Below are 18,354 nucleotides of genomic sequence, written 5' to 3'. Positions count from 1 at the left end.
GAGGGGCTGGAAACAAATCTTGGAACTTGGTCAAACTACACATAGATGAGTATGTAGAACCAACTTTGAAGTAAGAATTGTCTTTCAGTGTAGTGCTGGAAAACCTGCACCCATTCAGACACATTTGTCTCCCAGAAGCACTTGTGGAACTTTCATCTGTGTTGCCTTTCCCTGACTGCAGACAACTGCAATTAAAGCTCCTCAGTCCATTCCAAAATATGAGCACCTGCCAAAACATTCAGCTTACATTGCTGAGAATTTGGAGGGGTCTACTTTTGTCATAGTCATAGGTAGTTGTAACTGAAGATCTTTCTTCTGCCTGTTAACAGTGAGATTGATGCTGAGCATGACAACCTGTTTGATCCTGGATTCTGTCTGGTTTCAGGCATCTGAGTAACCTCACAGATGCCAGCATACTTAGATAGAGGCAACAAATTTCTGGGTACACCCACATTACAGGTAAAAACACTGTTCAGTTGTAGCAACCCTTGCTAAGAGCAAAAACAAAAAAAAACCCACACATAAGTCATAGAAAAAGACTACCATGATACTTTTATTGAAGTTTCATGCTGTACATATACAAGAGATGAGAAAAAGCCCAAAAAGTCATGCATGTTTTTCTATACTATTTGACCACTTTGCTGTCACTTGAACCACACTTAAGACAAATGCCATCATAAGCAAGTTTCAAGAGAATATTTCAGCAGAACTTTAAACAAGGACCAAGAGCAATTTGTCAACACACCTCTACAGCATTAAAAAGCTTCAGTATCAGTTAAGAGAAAATAAAGTGTGCTGGACAAGGGTAGAAACTATATTACAATCATTATTTGAGTTGAAGTAAACCACGGTTTCATAGAAAAAAGTTGCAACATATCAGGTAACATTGTGCTACAGGATACAGCTGATCAAGTTTTTCGACATCATTTTATCCATGAGAAGTCATTAAAAAAATTATTTAGGTCACAAGACACTGGGCAGCACAGTTTGAAACCAAAACTCTGCAGCTGATGTCAAATTACACAAGAATTTCTACCAAAAGAGTATTTCCCTCTCTTCAGCTTCACTCCTTAAGCAAAAAAATCCTTGCTGTGAACACAGGAGTGGAAAAGTTTAAAGAAAGAGGGATGGGAAAGGCCTTCCTGATATTGATATGGTAAACTTGGATAAAGAGGTGTCACACTTTTGAAAAGTTCTTTCTCTAGAGGTTTTGAACTCTTAATCAGTAGAAAGCCTTTCATTGGCTGTAGAAGGTTGCTGGGTCTTGGCTTTTTCTTCCTGTCCTAGGCAGGTGAAATTCAGTTTTTTGAGCAATGAGGTCTGTGAACAAGCAATTCTTTCCTTTTATATTCCTTCATTTTCTGGCTGATGGAAGTGTCCTAGGAGCTTACATCATTCCATTTGAATAAGCATTACTCTCAGTCTGTAACAGCATCCATCTTCATCGAGATCCCAAAAAAGTAAGTGCCCAGGAGGGGAGGTACACCAGGCCCATGGCAGCATCATCTATGAGCACAGCACAGAGGGTAGAGGCTGGACATGTACAATAATCCAGTTTATATTTAGGCACCTAATGAAACAATTCCAGGAATGCAGCACTCAAATGCTTCCAGAGAACTTCACCAAGTTGAATGGTGGACCCCAGCGAGTCTTACCGCATCACTTGAGAACACTGCTGTCCATCACAGGTCTTCAGCCAAGTCTTACAACAATACAACTGAGCAGGGAGGAAGCAGACAAGCTTGATTTTCATTTATTTCAGTCATACTTCCTTATTCAAGTCTGACTAAACAGTTGTAACTACAACATGTGCAGGAAAACTCCCTGCACAGCACGGCGGGTTTGACTTCAGCCCACCATGCCTGATTTAATACAAGGTGTCAAGGCATCACCATCAGAGACTGCCCAGCCTTTCAAAGACAAGGTTCAAATTTGCACATAAATATGTGGAGAGAAAAGCACATAGACTCAAGTCAGCAATTCCCACAGTTTTTCCATTATTCCAGGTACTACATGTATGAGAGAAAAGCTGACTTGTCTCTACAAAACAGCAATCTCTATGTTTTGTGCTTCAGCGGTGTAGTTCAGAAAGACTAAAAGCTTGTGACAAAAGTATAAAAAAAATTATGAAAGTTTAAAAATTCATTATTCATCAATTATCATCATTTAAAAAACCTCAAACCTTGTATCTTGCCTAACAAGATGTCAGTGTTAAGAATACATTGCATATTACTATTACTTAACATCTTTCGGCAACACGCAGAAAATAATAACAGAGGTGGCAGTAAAACATCCAGTGCTGTTTTAATACTCCCAGTAATGCTGGGAAACAGTACAAATCGGTTAGAAAACAATAATACTGACAGTTTTGCATATCTATTAAGTCTAGTGAGGTAATACTGATACTTTAAAAACTTTGCCACTTCTTCACTGCTTGCTTTTATTGCTGAATTAAAGATTAATAGTGAATATGATTTTTTTTTAATTGCACTGCACCCCAGCACATCTTAATACTAAGAATATGATTTGTTAGTTACTCCAATGCAACCACCCAGCACAAGGCCAAGTTCAATTAACACTTGTACAGGGAAATTATATTTGAAGAAACTCACACCACTGAAGTCACCTGCTACATGATGGGAGAGAAAAAAAATCTCATATTCTGGCAAATCTAATTTTAGGTTCTCTTCACTGATGCCTTTTCTGTAATTGAAATAAATACCGCCACCAAAAACAATTACCCCCTATTATCTAGGTCAAACTTTTATTGTGAGAGTACATAAATTAAAAAGCAGTCCCATTCCTTTTTCCTTCCGAGGGGGTGCAGGTAAAGTGCAGCGGCAGCAGCGGGAAGCCCTCAGGAGCCGTGGCACTGGTCAGATGCGGAGCTGGTAGCCAACCTCGTTGAGTGCAGCCAGGTCTCCCTTCTTGTCCAGCACCGCCGGCCTGCGCACAGGGGAGGGAAGAGGGCGCTGCTCACCAGCGATCCCGCTCGGCCGTGCAGCTGGGGGGAGCTCAGCAGCCACAGGGACGGTGGATAGAACTAATGCTGTCATCTTAAACACAATCCTGGTAAATCTGCTGCAGGAGCTACTGCGATAGAGCTATCTGTGTGTTGCCTCTGACAAGCTGGAATTTAGGATGCGAGCCTGAAGCACCCCCTCCTGGACTTCAGAGAGGAGTAGCTAAGACTAGACACACCCCACCTGTCGTCACCCCGGAGCAGGACTCCAGCTTTTAGAACAAAGCCAAAAGAGCTGAGAGCAAACAGGCCGGGTCTCTCACACGGCCGCTGCGTGTTGGCTCAACCCCAGCCTGCCCCTCCTCCTGGCTGCGTCTGTGTGAAGGGCTGGAGCTCACCAAACAGAAAACACAGGGTGGACTCCCCTCAGCCTCCTGGCATCCAGCACTCTGATACCACTCACCTGAGCAATCACACACACATGGATGCTTTTAGGCCATTTAAGTATTCCAACAGCCTGAACCAAGGGAAACCTTGAGCTATCAGTCTCTCTCTTTTTAGCAAGCAATGGAAAAGCTCCTGCAACAAAGTTGTCAAAGCAAAACTATCCAGCTGATCTATAGTCTGGAAGTGTCTAATCTGAGAATCTATTGCAGGCTCTTGGCTGCTTTCACACTAAGCCATGTGTTTGCTTTTCTGAAGACAGACATTGTTTAAAGCACACATTTCTCTAGTACTCCATAGCATGTCTGCTTCCCTGCAGAAACACAGCTAAAGACCCAGCAGTACAATGGGAGGCTGCTCCAGTGTTTTCAGCTCCTCAGCCCTGCTTTCCAGCTCTCTGTGCTTATTACTCTTTGCTCCCTCTGCAGCAGATGTGACCCCTGAGTTTGCTCAGCCAGGCTGGCCCTTATCTCCCTGCTGCAGGCTGCCAGCCCATTCCCACTGGAGCAGCTCAGGGCAGGCAGCAGTGCCACAGGCAGGCTGGAAAACAGGGAAAGCCCAGCCCTGCCTGTGGCACACTGCTGGGCACACACAGGGAAGAGCTGTACTGCTGCAGCCCCAAGAACTAAGAGTGTATAGCTCACACATGCATATGTGCAACAGAGCCTCTGAAATAGTTTTTAATTGTTCAATTCAACAAGGATTTTTAAATTTTTTTCTTTTTAAGAGCTAACACCAAATCCCTGGTGATAATCTGCACAGCATTTGAGGCATCTAATGCCCTTCTGCCTAGTGGCACATTGAATGAAACCTGTTGCTTTGCCATTTATCTAAGCCCCTTTCATAATAACCTCACCATCCTCACTGCAGTACTGCCCTGCACCATGCCTTGTGTTTGTCTCAATTTAAGTAATTCACAAAAGAGAATAAGTCTTCACTGGTCTCTCTTATTTGCAGGAAGGGATCACACTTACAACAAATCACTGTAAGATAGTTTGCATTTTTCCTTATTATTCCTTCAGAGCAGATGGGATTTGACTAACCAGTAAACAAGCTACATCACTCAGAGCTTGTATAGGAGTCAGAGACCAGCAAGAGATGCACTGTATGAGACTTCCAGTGTCCTTCCTTTCCCCTTCGTTCCAATTTAGGGACTCTCTTCACACCTTTTTTCTCCCTCCCTTTAATTAGGGTCACAATATGGTTTTAATTAAAGCATGCCTCGATGGTAGTGCCTTCTCTGATTATGCAGGAGGGATGGGGAGTCACTGCACACCCATGGTGACATGAACATTTCCACCCATCCACAACTGTCTGCAGCTTTTAGCTACAAACAGTCTGTCCTCCATAAGTTTCAGGAAAAGACAAGACTTGGACCAGAGGCACCACAGATCCCATTCTCCTTGGTGCCACATGACTATGCCAGACATGCCCTCTGAGGCCCTCTGAGCAAGCTGTGCCCAGCTGCTGGGCACACAGCATTCATGAGCTCTCTGCACTGGAGCTGCCTCATGTTACACATCCTGATGTACTCCTGCCCCCTTGCACACCCTGATAAAACAGATGAGCAGAACTTCCCTTTCAGCAGCTACCCTGGGCTGGAAGCACACAAGGCCAGAGTTGCCAGCCAGTCACAGAGTATGCATGTTAAGGCTCAACATGAAAGTGAAAGGAAATAGATCTGGTGAGCTGACATTTAGGAGCAGAGATTCTCCAGGCTACTGCATGACCCTCCCTTCCAAACTCACAGCAACTCTCCCCAAACCCCTCCAGCTCCAGGAGCTCCTAGTGAGGATGAAACTCTTCACTGCCTGTTCCAGCACAGGAATGCAATTTACTGCACCCTGCTGCTTTGGGACTTCAGAGGATGGGCAAGTGGACACAGTAACGCTTCAGACTCACCAGAGGGATTGACACTGCCCTATCTAATGCTCTGTATCCATGCAGGATCACACCAGCTGTGGGCTCGGAGCACAGGGACTGCTCACAGCTCAGTTAACAAGCTGCAATTTGCCTACACACCAGCCTCCTAGCAGGCATGCACTGGGTACTGCATTGCCACCTGCCCTGCAGTGTGCCCCACCTGCCTTGCAGCTGCATTTCCAGGCTGAAAAGCAATCCTGGGCTTGCTGACAGCCACCACTAACATTTACCTAACAAAGCTGAAGGGGCAAGGATGAGAAGTTAAATGTTTGTGTCTGTGAAATCCTCTTCCATCCTTAAGCACAGTTTCATCCTTTGTCCTTCAGAAACAATCCGGCCAAGATACTCTAGTTCACACTCCATATCCTTCAGTGGGAGATTTCTCCCAGCAGGCCCATATAATTTTACTGTTGAAAAAACCCAAGCTGTAATAACAGCTTGTCATCAGCAGGTGAAGCCTTTCAAATGAATGTGTTATTCTGCCCCTGCCAGCTCACACTGGAGCAAAAGGCTTCTCTCCCCCTCCCCAGCCAGCTCAAGAAAGCTGTAATTACAGCATGTGAGTAAGAGATCCACAAAGAAACAAAACAGTGTTGATAAGCACAGCCATTCTTTAGCTTGGATCCCAGCCTAAAGCCTAGCAGACCTGACTCTTTCCTATTCTGTGTGTAACACAAAGACCTCTCACTCCATCAGGTTCTCAGAGATTCACCAATATGGAGAAGAGAATAACCCATTTCTCCTCTTTATTTCTCACCTTACGTCAACCGCTGCATGTGTTGGGATTTGTCATTCAGCTCATCCCTGACCTGGGGATGCCATTCCCCCTTCAGGGCTCACAGCTCATCACAATGTTTCTGGGTCCTGCATCTTCTGTCAGGGTGACCCAGGGTTTATTTTAGAGTTACATCTAATTTGCTCTTGATGCAGAGCAACAGAGCAGAACCACTGAGCAAGTAACAGGTGCTGAAGCCACTGCAAGGCCATCTGTACACTCCCTGTCTTTCTGTCCTGGAAAAGCAAAGCTGCCAAGGAGAGATCAGTCACTGCAGAGGAGCCACATGCCCAGCAGCTTTTTCAGGAAACCACCTCAACTGGAGAGGTGGTTTTCCTCAAGCCCAGTGACACTCATTCCTCTCCAGAAATACCTGATCCACTCCAGCAACTCAGAAGCACTATCAGAAACTCAAAATGAAACTGTTCCCCAAAGAGAATCTAGGAGGAGAAGCCTGAAGCAGCTGAGCCCATCACAACTATAATTATCTATGCACTAAACAAGGAGCTCTCAGTGACGAAGCCCAAAGCACAGCATCGTGGATTGCGTGTGAATGAACGTGTAAAAATAAAAGCTTGCTGTGAAATCATCTGCTGCTAACGTATCTTGAAGTTATCTTTAGAAGGTTAGTCTAATGTCTTTGTTAGGTGCTTTAAAATAAATAAATAAGTGCTGAGACAGTAGTCTGGGAGCCTATTTAAAAAGCAAGGATCATAAATATGTGACTAATCTGGGTTACGTATAGGCTTTCACAGTTGTCAGCTTCCTGGCATGGAGCACCACAGCTAGAACTCAGCTCCTCCACATCTAAGGTAGGGGAGGCTGAATTGCCAGTGCCTGTAAAAGGCCTGTGGATCTGGAAGCACAGTTTTATCCATTTAGAGGTATTGCATCCATCCTTCCCCACACAGCTCAAGAACAACTCCTGGCTATGACACACATGGAAAGCAGCCTCGGTTTTTTCTGAGGTGATTAAAATCAAAGAATACAATTCAAGTGATGATGTCACTTTGGAAAGACAAGTTTACATTTCTCCTGTCTCTGTAAGCTGCACAGTGCAAGGACTCTGCATGGAGGGGCCACCAGGCAGCAGGAAGCACTGGAAGCAATGCCAGGACATCAGCAGTGCCAGCAGCTTCTGGAGCCCCTTTGCTACCAAAGGCACCTGGTGCAGTTTCCCTGTAAGTGCCAGTGAGCACAGAATTTGTGTACAGCAAAGTGCCAGCAGCAGCCTCCCCTGTGCCAGCAGGGATGGTGGCAGGGATACTCACGACTTGTCCCTCCTGCAGGCCCGTCTCTGAGGGCTGCCCTGCCTCCGGCGCGGCGACAGCGACTTTCCCCGGGGCCTCTCCTTCATCGGAGAATGGGCACTGGACGGCTTCAGAATCTGTGGGAGATGGGGAGGGAAGGAAGTGGCCTTCAATAAAGGCAATGATTCACTGCAAATAAACATTTAAAAAAAGGGCCTCATACAGTAGCAGGGATGGCACACAAAGAGCCTTCAGTCCCTTGGGGCTTATTCAAACCCTGCCCAGGTTAAGAGGAACTCAAAGCTGTTATCATGTGATAGCTGTTCAGGGGCCCCCTGCAAGAATTAGTTGGTGTCACCAGTTCAGTTCCCAGCTGAATACTGTCTCATCCACGGCTTTCTTCAGAGCTGGCAACGGCAAGAGATAAGAAAAATGGCTTTGAGCCTCAGCTGAAAGAAACTCAGGCAGCCACATCACCCTCTCAGCTTTTCTCTCAGCAAACAGAGGTGACCATCTCTCAGGCTGGTGGCTGAACTCTGACAGTGAGGCTTTTCAGTAGGTCTCCAGCTTGCCCCCATCCTCCAGGCCCTCCAACATCAGAGGGCCCTCAGCATTACACTCACACTCTGTACAGCTTTAAAGACCTGATCCTCCAAACCCAGCCCACTCACAATGGAAGCCCTCTGAATTCTGTAGCAACTTAAGGGAAAGATCAGATGCAGGGCTTTCAGCCTTCAAGGGTTCAGAGCTGTGGTCCTGGCCCCGAGGCACTCACTGGGACAAGACCCAGTGTCACAGCTCAGTGCACACAGAGAGCTGGGCCCTCTATCTAAAACAAGTAGGAAATTCAGTAAGTCATCCACCGATGTGAACTTCTTCAACTCGAGCCTCTTTGCTCTCTGGACAGTATTAAAAGCACATGAATAGAGAAGAAGGAAAAAAACCCAAACTTAATTACACCAGTAATCAGGCCCATATGCTTAAGCATGGTTTAAGGTGGCCCTCAAAACTCCTTGGCAGGGCAGGAGAGATGGCAGCAGAACATTGATGCCACTGGCAGGGCTCACCCCAAGGTCAGGGCAAGGGGCAGGTGCTGCAGCCAAAAAGGCACGTGGCTGCCACGTAGGAGCCGTCCTTTAGCGGGGAAGGGGAGAGAACCCAGAATAACTTGGACACCATGCCACATACCTCTGCACAAGAGCCAGAGCCATTCTTAGCAACACACCTGCTCTGCTCTCGCTGCTGGCAGCCAGCTGGACAGGCACCAAATCTGCTTCCACCACGACCACAAAGAGCTCCTGGCCCACGCCAGGCTCAGAGGCACGGTCAGGGACACCCCTCAGGCCCAAGGGCAGCCAAACCCTGCAGGCCCCTGGCAGCCTGCCTTGTCTCCCCATTGTTTCCCAATGAGCTCTTCAGTCCAACCAGCCAGCAGGGAAGTGTCAGGGAGTCACTTTACTCGCCTGTCCCACATAACCTACTCTGTGATTTAGCTGAGAGTAGTAGACACCAGCCCCCTGGCATGTCCTGCAAGGAGAGGCAACCACTGACACAGATGTCCCATGGAACATCCTGCAGCTCAGGTGGAAAACACAGACCCCCCCTACCTGCAACCAAGCCACTCTTCCCAGCAGTTCCAGCCCCAGCCATGCTGATTCTTCCCAATCACCTTCTTCTGGAGTCATTGAGGAAAGCAAACTGGGCAACAGCTACCTGACAGCCAGGGACAAGTATGGGTTTGAGTGTTTCCCAGGCTAAGGGGGAGATACTTCAACTAAATAGCTGTAAGGGCTTGAAAGCACACCAAAAAGAGAGATGCAAGCACCCCCCCAGCACATCTGCATGATCTCAGGCTGACACACAGCAAGGGACAACAGGGACAAGGATGCAGGATGGGACAAGGCACAGCTGCCTCCTGAGCCCAATACCCAGGTGCATGGACCTACCTTCATCCTCATATCCCTGGCAAACTTCTCCAGCTCCTTCCTGACGTCTGTGCGCACCATCTTGGAGACGTTAAGGACCAGCTGTTTCCACTCGATGGGCTGGAAGCTGTGCGGCTCGTGCGGCACGTACAAGCCGATTTTCACTTTTTTCACCGAATGCAAGTACTTTTTATAGGAGTCTTCGAATTCGAAGATGAGGTCGCTCAGAGTCCGGTACGTGAGAGGTTTGTCCATGAGATCCGAGCGCCTGCTCATGCCCAGCGAGCCGTAGCGGCCGTTGCAGTAAATGCCAAGCACCACGTGATGGAAATAGTTCCCTGAGAAGTGGGTTTTAAAGCTGATGGGGAATCGCTCCACCGAGGGCTGCCCGTTGGTTAAGTAGCTGGGGTGCACTGCATCAAGGCAACAACGGTGCTGGGAGAGCAGCAGCTACAATTACACCTGAGAGGCTTCTTCAGCAGGTTTGGGGTTTCTAACTGCCAGGCAAAGGGCTTTCCTGTGAACACAAACTTATTCTCACTGTGTGAGAATTCATTCATCTCACATTCATCTCTGTGCCCAGATACAGCCAATGCTGCCAAAGCCCATTTCACTGCTTGGAAAATAAATCACTCTTATTCACACTGAGGGAAAAAATAAAACCACAACACTGTTCAGGTCAGCACGCCCAAAGACAGATCACCCTCCCTAGATCTGTGGAAACTCCCCATTTGATACCTACATCAAACTCCCACACTTCCAAAGGGAAAAGTGTTTACCTCCCTTTCTGGAGGGTTTGATACAACTTAGTTTACTGAGCCTCATATTTTCATGTCTTCAAATAGTACCAAGAAATTTAGATTTATTCCTCGCCAAGATGACAGTCTGTCTTTCTTTCTGTAAACTGGCCATTGACATTGCACTCCTCATACAGAGTGTTTTAGCATGTTACCCTTGTAACACCTTGCTGAGAGGAACCAAAGGAAAGGTCCAAGATGAATAATTAATTAGATAAGCACAGAGGTATGGTAAGAAACAATGCTGTAAAAATGCAAACCCTGTCCCTGGAATCACGGACTGGCCATTTCAAAGGCACCACGTGCAGAGGCCAGGACCAAGCTCTGTGCCAGTGCAGTGTGTGAGCTCAGAAGGGAGCTACGTGCAGGTCACCTCCAGGGAGGCTGCTGGCCCGTGCCAGGGAGAGGACAGGCTGAGAATCCCTCACGAGCAGCTTTGCGTCAGCACCTATGTCGCACGCAGCTCCCTGCTGCTAATCCTGGGACAGCTGAAACTCAGCCTGGCTCCACGTGCTGGCACCTGGCCCTGGGACAGCAGGTGCCCTCCCCTCCGCAGCTGAGGCCCCCACCCACGCCTGGGGATGGAGCAGGGATGACCAGAAAAGGCTGCAGCAAAATGCTCCAGCTTGGGGTTACTCCAGCCAGAGGCACCTGCTGGAACCCTGGAGCCATCCCCAGAGTCAGCTGCTCATGGTGCTGCCACTACAAAATACCCCACCCAAAAGGCAGCACTGCCAGGATAGTGTCAGGGCATCCTGACAGATGGACGAGTGGGCTCAGTTCCACTGAAGCTGCAGGAACCTGCTTTGTCCAGGATTCTGCTCTGGGCATCACCAGCATCCCCTCTTCTCCATAGCTCATGGCCAAAAAGGAGGTATTTAACAGCAGTGAAACAAGAACCACCACACAGCTGAGAGATCCTGGGATGTTATTGTGACCAGCCTTCCTCCCCTGCCTGCACAGCACGGCTGCCAGACAGCTGCTGGGAAACAGAGCACAAAAAAGCCTTTGTATCGAGACTGTAAAACAAAATTTGGACTCTGTTCTGGGTTCTACCCAGCCTGACACGCCACCACCAGGGAGTCACCAATGTGACTCCCTGGATGCTGAGCTCTGCCTGCACCCCACATTTCACCTCTTCATTCTATAGGGTTGCATGAAAAGCATCCAGTGGCTCTCATCTTTCTCTAAACCATTTTCTCAAGGGGATATTTCACCCAGTGTTTGCTGAATTTCACAAATTCAAACTTTTGGATTCTAGGTAAATGCAGAAATCAACTAATAAGAGGTTTATGAACTGCCTAGAATCTGAAGTCAAGAGCAAAGGGTTTCACAAACAAACAAACAAAAAAAAAGTCAGAAAGAAAACCACATTGACTCAGAACTTCTGGAACAGCCACAGGGAAGCTTTTCAGTTCCATGTCAAACATGTTTAGCTGTATTCAGTGCTAGATGTCATCAGCTTTAGCAGCCTGGAGAAAACGTATTAGAGGGTAAAGGAACAGACAACACTGTGGGCTCAGCTCACGCTGCACTTCACTGGCTGTATGACCACGAGTCTGGAAGAAGAGCACAGACCTCTCTGCCACACACATCTGTCACCCAGCCAAGGCCACGTGCACCCACCTCCTGCCCCACTGCCACCTAACACAGACACCCTGCAGCGTCAAAGTCACCCCAACATCACCCATACAGAACAGAAACAGCTCTGTTTGCCTTAGATGGTCTCACTGGATCACTGCTGCCTTAGGACTAGCTTCTCCAAGAAAAATACTTTCACACCACCACCAGTAGATGATTTATAATTAAAGATTATAAATACACTGCAAGGGCAGAATGGGGCCCAGTGCCATTTTGTTAACTGGAAAACTCAGCACACACTCACCTCATTTAAAAGGTCACCTTACTTCAGGCCTTAAAAGGTGCATCCTGTGTACATCAAAGTCATGTTACAATAATTTGTGTCCTACAGACTGATTCCTGCAAAAGCCCATTGTATTTATCATTCTGTGTAACTGAAAAAGCACTACCTTTTATTAACACCTAGGAAGCTTTCAAACATCACCACTATTTTTCCCCCTCATTATGAAAGGGTTTTCACTCTGCTCCCCAAGAGCCTTTCTGTTAAGTCCATACAAAGCTTTGGTGGCCACCTGCCACACATACACACTTCTGCCACAAGGGCTCAGAGAAGTTGCAATTTAATCTCATTAAATACTTAGTAGGAGTAAAAGAATCTTTTGAGGGCAGAAATTACCCACCATGAAACAACCCCGCAACAACTGCTGTGGAAATTAACCTTTAGGTATGGGTTGCTTCTGCTGAGGGACTGGTTAATGAGAGTCCCCACCCGAGATGAAATACACAGCAAATGGGCTGGAAAGGCACGTCAGATCTTCCCCTCTGTCCCTGCATCATTATTACAGCTTTCCTTTCCGCTCTGCCCAAGGAGAGCTGTATTGTGGCAAACAAAAGGCAAAGCACACAGCAATGCTGCAGCTGTAATCACACTTCTGAGCTGGGGCTGTGACTGCAGCATGGAGAGTCAGGGAGTGAATTACATGTCACAATAGAGAAGCAGTGCAGAGCAGGAGAGGGCAAAAGCAGCTGCAGCAAAGCTCAGTGGCCTCCTAATCCTGGGTCTTCAGGACAGTCAAGATGATGGAGCAGGCTCTTCTCAGTGGTGCCAACCAACAGGACAAGAGGCAACAGGGCAGAAACTGAAGCACAAGAAGCTCACAGGTCAGGCTCAAGAGAGTCCTGAAGAATTGGTAACATCAGCCCAGAGTCTAGTCACCAGAGGGGCTCTGCAGGTAACATCAGCCCAGGTCTCTTCAACATCTTCATTATAACATGGACACAGAACTCAAAGGAAGTTTGGGGACAGCACCAAACTGAGAAGAGCTGTGGACTCCTTCAAGGGCAGAAAGGTGCTGCAGAGAGACCTCAAGAAAATGGAGAGATGGGCAACCACAAACCACACAAGGTTTAACAAGAGCAAGTGCTGGAATCTATCCCTGAAAAGGGGCAGTGCTTCATGCCTCAAGAGCCCAGCAAGGGCGTTTTTGCTGAAGTCTGGTCAAGATGAGCACAGAAAACTACAGGGTGCCTGGCTGCCCCCTCTCCTGCCACTCCCAAGGGCTGGGGCCATGAGCAAGTGCCACTGAGCAGCAGTGAGCTGGAGGGATGGCAGCAGGCTGGGGAGCAAGGGAGCAGCTCTAGGTCTTAGCAATGCTAAAGCTGCTAGCACAGAGCAGCATGGGGAGCAGGAGGAAAATAAATCTCAAAACCACCAATAAGGCTGCAGTAAAACCAGAAGAGTTAGTTTTCCAAGGAACTGCTCAGAGGGCCCCCAGCCACCAGCAATAAACACTCAGAGAGGTTTCCAGCTGGAGTCAGATAGCATTTCCCGTGGGTTTGGGATTGCTTACAGTGAGGCAGAGTGCTACTGAGCCCACAGCTGATGTTGTCTGCAGAGGGCCCAGAGTTGCCCCTGGCAGCTCCAGGGTCCATGTAGGAAAGGCTCAAGCAGCTGGTTCAGCTGCCCCAAGCAGGACTGCCAGGGTGACATCCCTTAGACTGAGAAACCTACTCTGCAGTGCCTGGCTACAGTCAGAGGAGGGACTATCTAAAGATTAGATCATGACAATGTAAGCAATTGAAAGCCCTCTCCCAGCTCTTCACAGCCACCACAGGGACTGCAGACATTCAGCACCATCTTTCTTTCCCATATTTCAGTTAGCAAGTGGGTCAAGCTGTAGACAAGCATGCAGGAGGCAAAAAGGAGCACTACAGAGACATCAATATAATGCAATGACAGCAATAAACTCTCCTCCTTACTGAAATCCCTCACTTCCAGCCCAGGGATGTACCTGCTGGCCTGGAGGAGATGGATGGACCCAGGCCTCCAGGGGTGATAAACACCATCCACAGACTGCATCCACAGAAAGAACATTGCAGAAGCTACTGAATGATTTCTCACTCCTGAGACACTATTGCTCTTCTCTTCCTTGTTTAATGATACTATTGGCCAGGGGCTCTAAACCCTGTGTGGGTCTGAGTGTTACCTCACATGAACTGGGAGATGGATGCTGAAGGCAAAGGGAGTGATTTCTGTGATTTATGCTCAGCCAATGTGGACACACTCAGCAAGACTCCCTGAGGAGGGATGCAGTGTGCAGCTTCCCTCTCCCCCTCTGATATTCTGCTCTCCACGTTTTAATAAAGTGAATGCAGCACAGATAAAATTCCCTTGGCACTTTCTGGTTTACTATTCCCTTTCATGAGCTCAAATCAATTGGATCTTTGCTCAGAAAGAGTGGGCTGAACGCACCATTACTCAGCTGATTTACAGCTGAACTGAGCAATGCCCTGGGGAAGACAGCAGGAGGAATGCTTCTGGTTAGGCTCTGACAAGCAGATCATGTAAGCAAAGATATGAACCCAGTTCAGACAGCTACACAGAGAAAAAGAGCTGTGCAGACTGCTGCAAAATAACACTGGAAGATCTGTTTGAGCTTTCAGTCATCTCAGAGCAGCTGCTTCCTTGGTGTGTGCAGACAGGGTATCTCAGTGCCCTATAAAAATGCTCCAAGATCAAGTGCACAGGCAATTATGCAAAACTTAATTCTGCACCAAGAGGGATTATAGAAGCATTTTATTAGAAGTCACACAGTAAAAGGCAATTTTTAAAAAAGCCAGCAAGCAGCTCCATTAAAGCGACATCTCGCTAAGCCGCTCTGCGCCAGCCGGCCTTTGAAGGAAGGCTCACGCCGAGGGTCACTGGAGTGGGCTGAGCTTTTCCAGTATCCAAGCAACACCCAGGGCCTGCCAGCACACAAATTACAGCAGGACCTTACTTCCAGACACATGGAATGGAACCAGAGGTTCACACACACACAGGGCTGCTCAGCTGAGGCCTGTGTGAAGGCACTGGCTGGGAACTCGGGAGAGGGGAAGCACATCTTCACTGGAAAGGACCTGACCTTGGAATGCTGCTGGCCTCACCTTGGCTGCATCCAGAGGGCAATGCTGAACATCAAAATCTCATGGCTGCCAAAAAACAGCAAATTTCCCTGTCACAGATGTATTTTATGAAAAATCCTTTCGGCAGCATTTTTTCTCCAGAGTCTGAGACAGTTGGACTGTGATTGGCCATTAATTAAAAACAACCACATGAAACCAATCAAAGATGCACTTGGTGCATTCCACAGCAGCAGATAATGAATGTTTATATTTCCTTTCTGAAGCCTCTCAGCTTCTCAGGAGAAAAAATCCTAGCAAAAGGATTTTTCATAAAATATGTCTGTGACATGCCATGCCAAAGATGCCTCCCAAAACCCCTCATGCTGCACGTGCATCACAGCACTGCGAGGTTCCATACTGGCACAGGCTCTGTTCCAGCCACTTCCCAGACACACAAATTCAGGGGTCCCATCTCCTCACCACTGCTACACTCTTTGTGTACCCACAACTCAAGCAAAATGCCAGGGGTTTATAGTGCATGAATCTTGTAAACCTACATGCTTCTGTTACTGCACCACCAGCAGCACACAGTCCCTGCTCTCAGACAGAGACTTCCAAGACTGGATGCAGAAGTCCTAGCAAGACAAGCCTGTCCCACACACTCCTCTGGCTAAACCTTCTCAATTAAAAAACAAAAAAGTTTGCCCTTAATTTGGAGTTTTTTAATTAGCATCTAGAGACAGAAATATTCGTACACATCTTAAGTCTGAAGAAACTTCAAATGACAATAAATAGTATAAAATACAGCTTTCAACTATTTTGCTTCCTTCACTTCTCAAAAAAAAAAAAAAAACCCAAGGCAAAAAACACCAAACTGAACCCACAAGTCAGGTTTGAGGCAAGCAAAAAAACCAGCAACAACACTTTCAGGTTATCATGGTTATTAATCACCCTTTGCTCTCGTGATATGTGGAATAATCAGTTCACTGCTAGAAATACAGACTGCAAGCCGCACTGACCCTGCAGACCAGCATCAACTCCACCTGGGGATTATTTCCCCCATTCCAATAGTTTGGACCACTAAGGGCAAGCATAACAGATCCACTGACATCACTTCAAGGGAAATCAGTTAATATAAACTTTTTGGGCTTCAGGAAAGCTTTCAATACTGTTACTCCCAGTATTCTCCTGGACAAAATATCCAGCATACAGCTAGAGAAATACAGAACACAAAGGGTAAGGAACAGGCTCATGGGTCACACACAAGGCTTACAGCAAATGGGGTCACACCAGGCTCGCAGCAACTCACTAGTGGGGTTCCACAGGGCTCCCTTTTAAGGCCAGTTCAACATCTTCATAAATTACTTGGATGCAAGACTCAAAGGTATGCTTGGTAAGTTTGCTGATGACACAAAATTGGGAAGAGCTGCTGACTCCCTCAAGGGCAGAGAGGCCCTGCAGACAGACCTTGACAAATTGGAAAGCTGGGTGAGCACCAACCTATGAAGTTTAACAAGGGAAGTGCCAGATTGTGCATCTGGGACAGGGCACACCCAGTTGTGCGGACAGCTGGGGAATGAGAGGCTGAAGAACAGCGTCACAGAGAGGGAACATGAGCCAGCAGCGCCCTGGCAGCCAGGAGGCCAGCCATGTCCTGAGGGGCATCAGGCACAGCATGGCCAGCCAGGCAAGGGAGGGGACTGTCCCACTCTGCTCTGCCCTGGGGCAGCCTCACCTCCAGTGCTGGGGCAGTTCTGGGTGCCACAACATAAAAAGGATATAAATCTATTAGAGAGCATCCCAAAGGGGGCAATGAACATGGTCCTTGGGGGGAAGCCATACAAGGAGTGGATGAAGTTACCTGGCTTGTGCAGCTTGGAAGAGACTGAGGGGAGATCTCACTGCAGTCACACCTTCGTCCTGAGGGGAAGAGGAGGGGCAGGCACTGGTCTGTGCTCTGTGGTGCCAGAGGCAGGACCAAGGGAATGGCCTGAAGCTGTGTCAGGAAGGTTTAGGTTGGATATTAGGAAGGGTTCTTCACCCAGAGGGTGGCTGGGCACTGGAACAGGCTCCCCAGGGAAGTGGTCACAGCACCAGGCAGCCTGACAGAGTTCAAAAAGCATTTGGACAACACAGGGCCTGAACCTCCACGGTTTTTGTGGGTCCCTTCCAACTCAGGATATTCTATAATTCTATGATTTCTCCTTCTGGAAGGGCTTTGAAGGGGGTTTGAGTCTCTTGTTGACATCAAGCCCCCAGGACCCCAATCCCTCCAGCTCATGCAGAGCCTGTCAGCATTCCCAGGGAAACCCTGTGAGCCAGAGCCACCTCTCAGACTGCAATCCAAGGCCTATCCCTGGCACACATTGCCCAGCCCATGCCCTTCCCAGCCCCAGCAGCCATGGATTCTCACAGGCACCACCTGCCAGGCTCTGCCAGCTCCCTGTCCCACGGGAGGGGGCAGCAGCAGCCAGCACAACGCTGCAGAGACATCCCAGGAGATTGCTTGCTCCGGGGCTTATTTTCAGTTGGGATTTGTTTTAAGTGAAACTTGATCATTTCTGACAAGATGTGTCTGGCAAGCTGTTCCTGCAGCCCTGCCTTGACCTCCTCCAGTGTTTGAGGATGGTGCAGGCTGATTTATCAGTGACAGCACCGGTGGGTGGAGAAGCAATCAGTGTCTAAATGACTGAAGAGTGAGTGGGAAGCAAGCATTATGTGAAGGGGAAGCTCCAATGTTTGACTGTAACATACACATGTTTCTGCACAAAGAACAGCTGCAGGTTCAGAGACAAAAGCTAAACATCAGACAAACACAGAGCAGAACCCACCTCCTCGGGTGCTACCCAGCTTCAACAACAACCAACAGAGAAATGCTAACAAAGAAAACAACGATTGTGCAGGAAGGGACTTATCTGGGCACTCTGGGTCAGATCCTGACACTATGCAGATTAGCAGGGCAGGAGGCAAAGCCTGCACGGCCAAGTCACAACACTCATGAGCTGGCACACAGCATCCCAACTCGCACCTACAATTGCAGGCAACTCAGCACCTTGGTGATGAACAGCAGGGCAGCTCCCCAAGCTGCTGGCACTCACCTCTCAAACACCACCTGTGAGGGGCAATGCATTCAACAGATCTGCAGTGGAAAAAGGCACAGGCCCATGAAAGGATACATCCCCAGGATAACTGCTTCAAGGCATTTGATAGGTAAGGACTCCCTGGTCATTTCTCTTGCTGTCTCCATTAACCTAGAACAAAAACAAAACAGTTTTCAGTCCTTCCAGCTGGAGCAATTGACAGAAATCAAAAG

At 47.9% G+C, this 18,354-nt stretch overlaps 1 protein-coding gene across 2 annotated transcripts in view; it reads right to left on the bottom strand.

Moving 5' to 3' along the window:
* Positions 1–541: 541 nt before the first annotated feature.
* The window catches only part of VASH2 (vasohibin 2), a 34,484-nt gene continuing 16,671 nt past the window's right edge, over positions 542–18,354 (bottom strand). Inside the window, exons 4-7 of one of the 2 annotated variants that reach the window (XM_064709087.1) lie at positions 18,218–18,292; positions 9,301–9,682; positions 7,376–7,491; positions 542–2,946 (exon numbers count right to left, since the gene is read on the bottom strand). In XM_064709087.1, the coding sequence (XP_064565157.1) occupies positions 2,877–2,946; positions 7,376–7,491; positions 9,301–9,682; positions 18,218–18,292 (643 nt within the window). In that variant the 3' untranslated portion in view covers positions 542–2,876. Of the gene's footprint in view, positions 2,947–7,375; positions 7,492–8,880; positions 9,068–9,300; positions 9,683–18,217; positions 18,293–18,354 lie in introns of those variants that run through there. The other variant, XM_064709088.1, reaches the window with a different exon arrangement.

The sequence above is a fragment of the Zonotrichia leucophrys genome, chromosome 3, assembly GCF_028769735.1.
Source record: "Zonotrichia leucophrys gambelii isolate GWCS_2022_RI chromosome 3, RI_Zleu_2.0, whole genome shotgun sequence".
Classification (NCBI taxonomy): domain Eukaryota; kingdom Metazoa; phylum Chordata; class Aves; order Passeriformes; family Passerellidae; genus Zonotrichia; species Zonotrichia leucophrys.
This window is presented reverse-complemented; position numbering and strand designations above follow the sequence as displayed.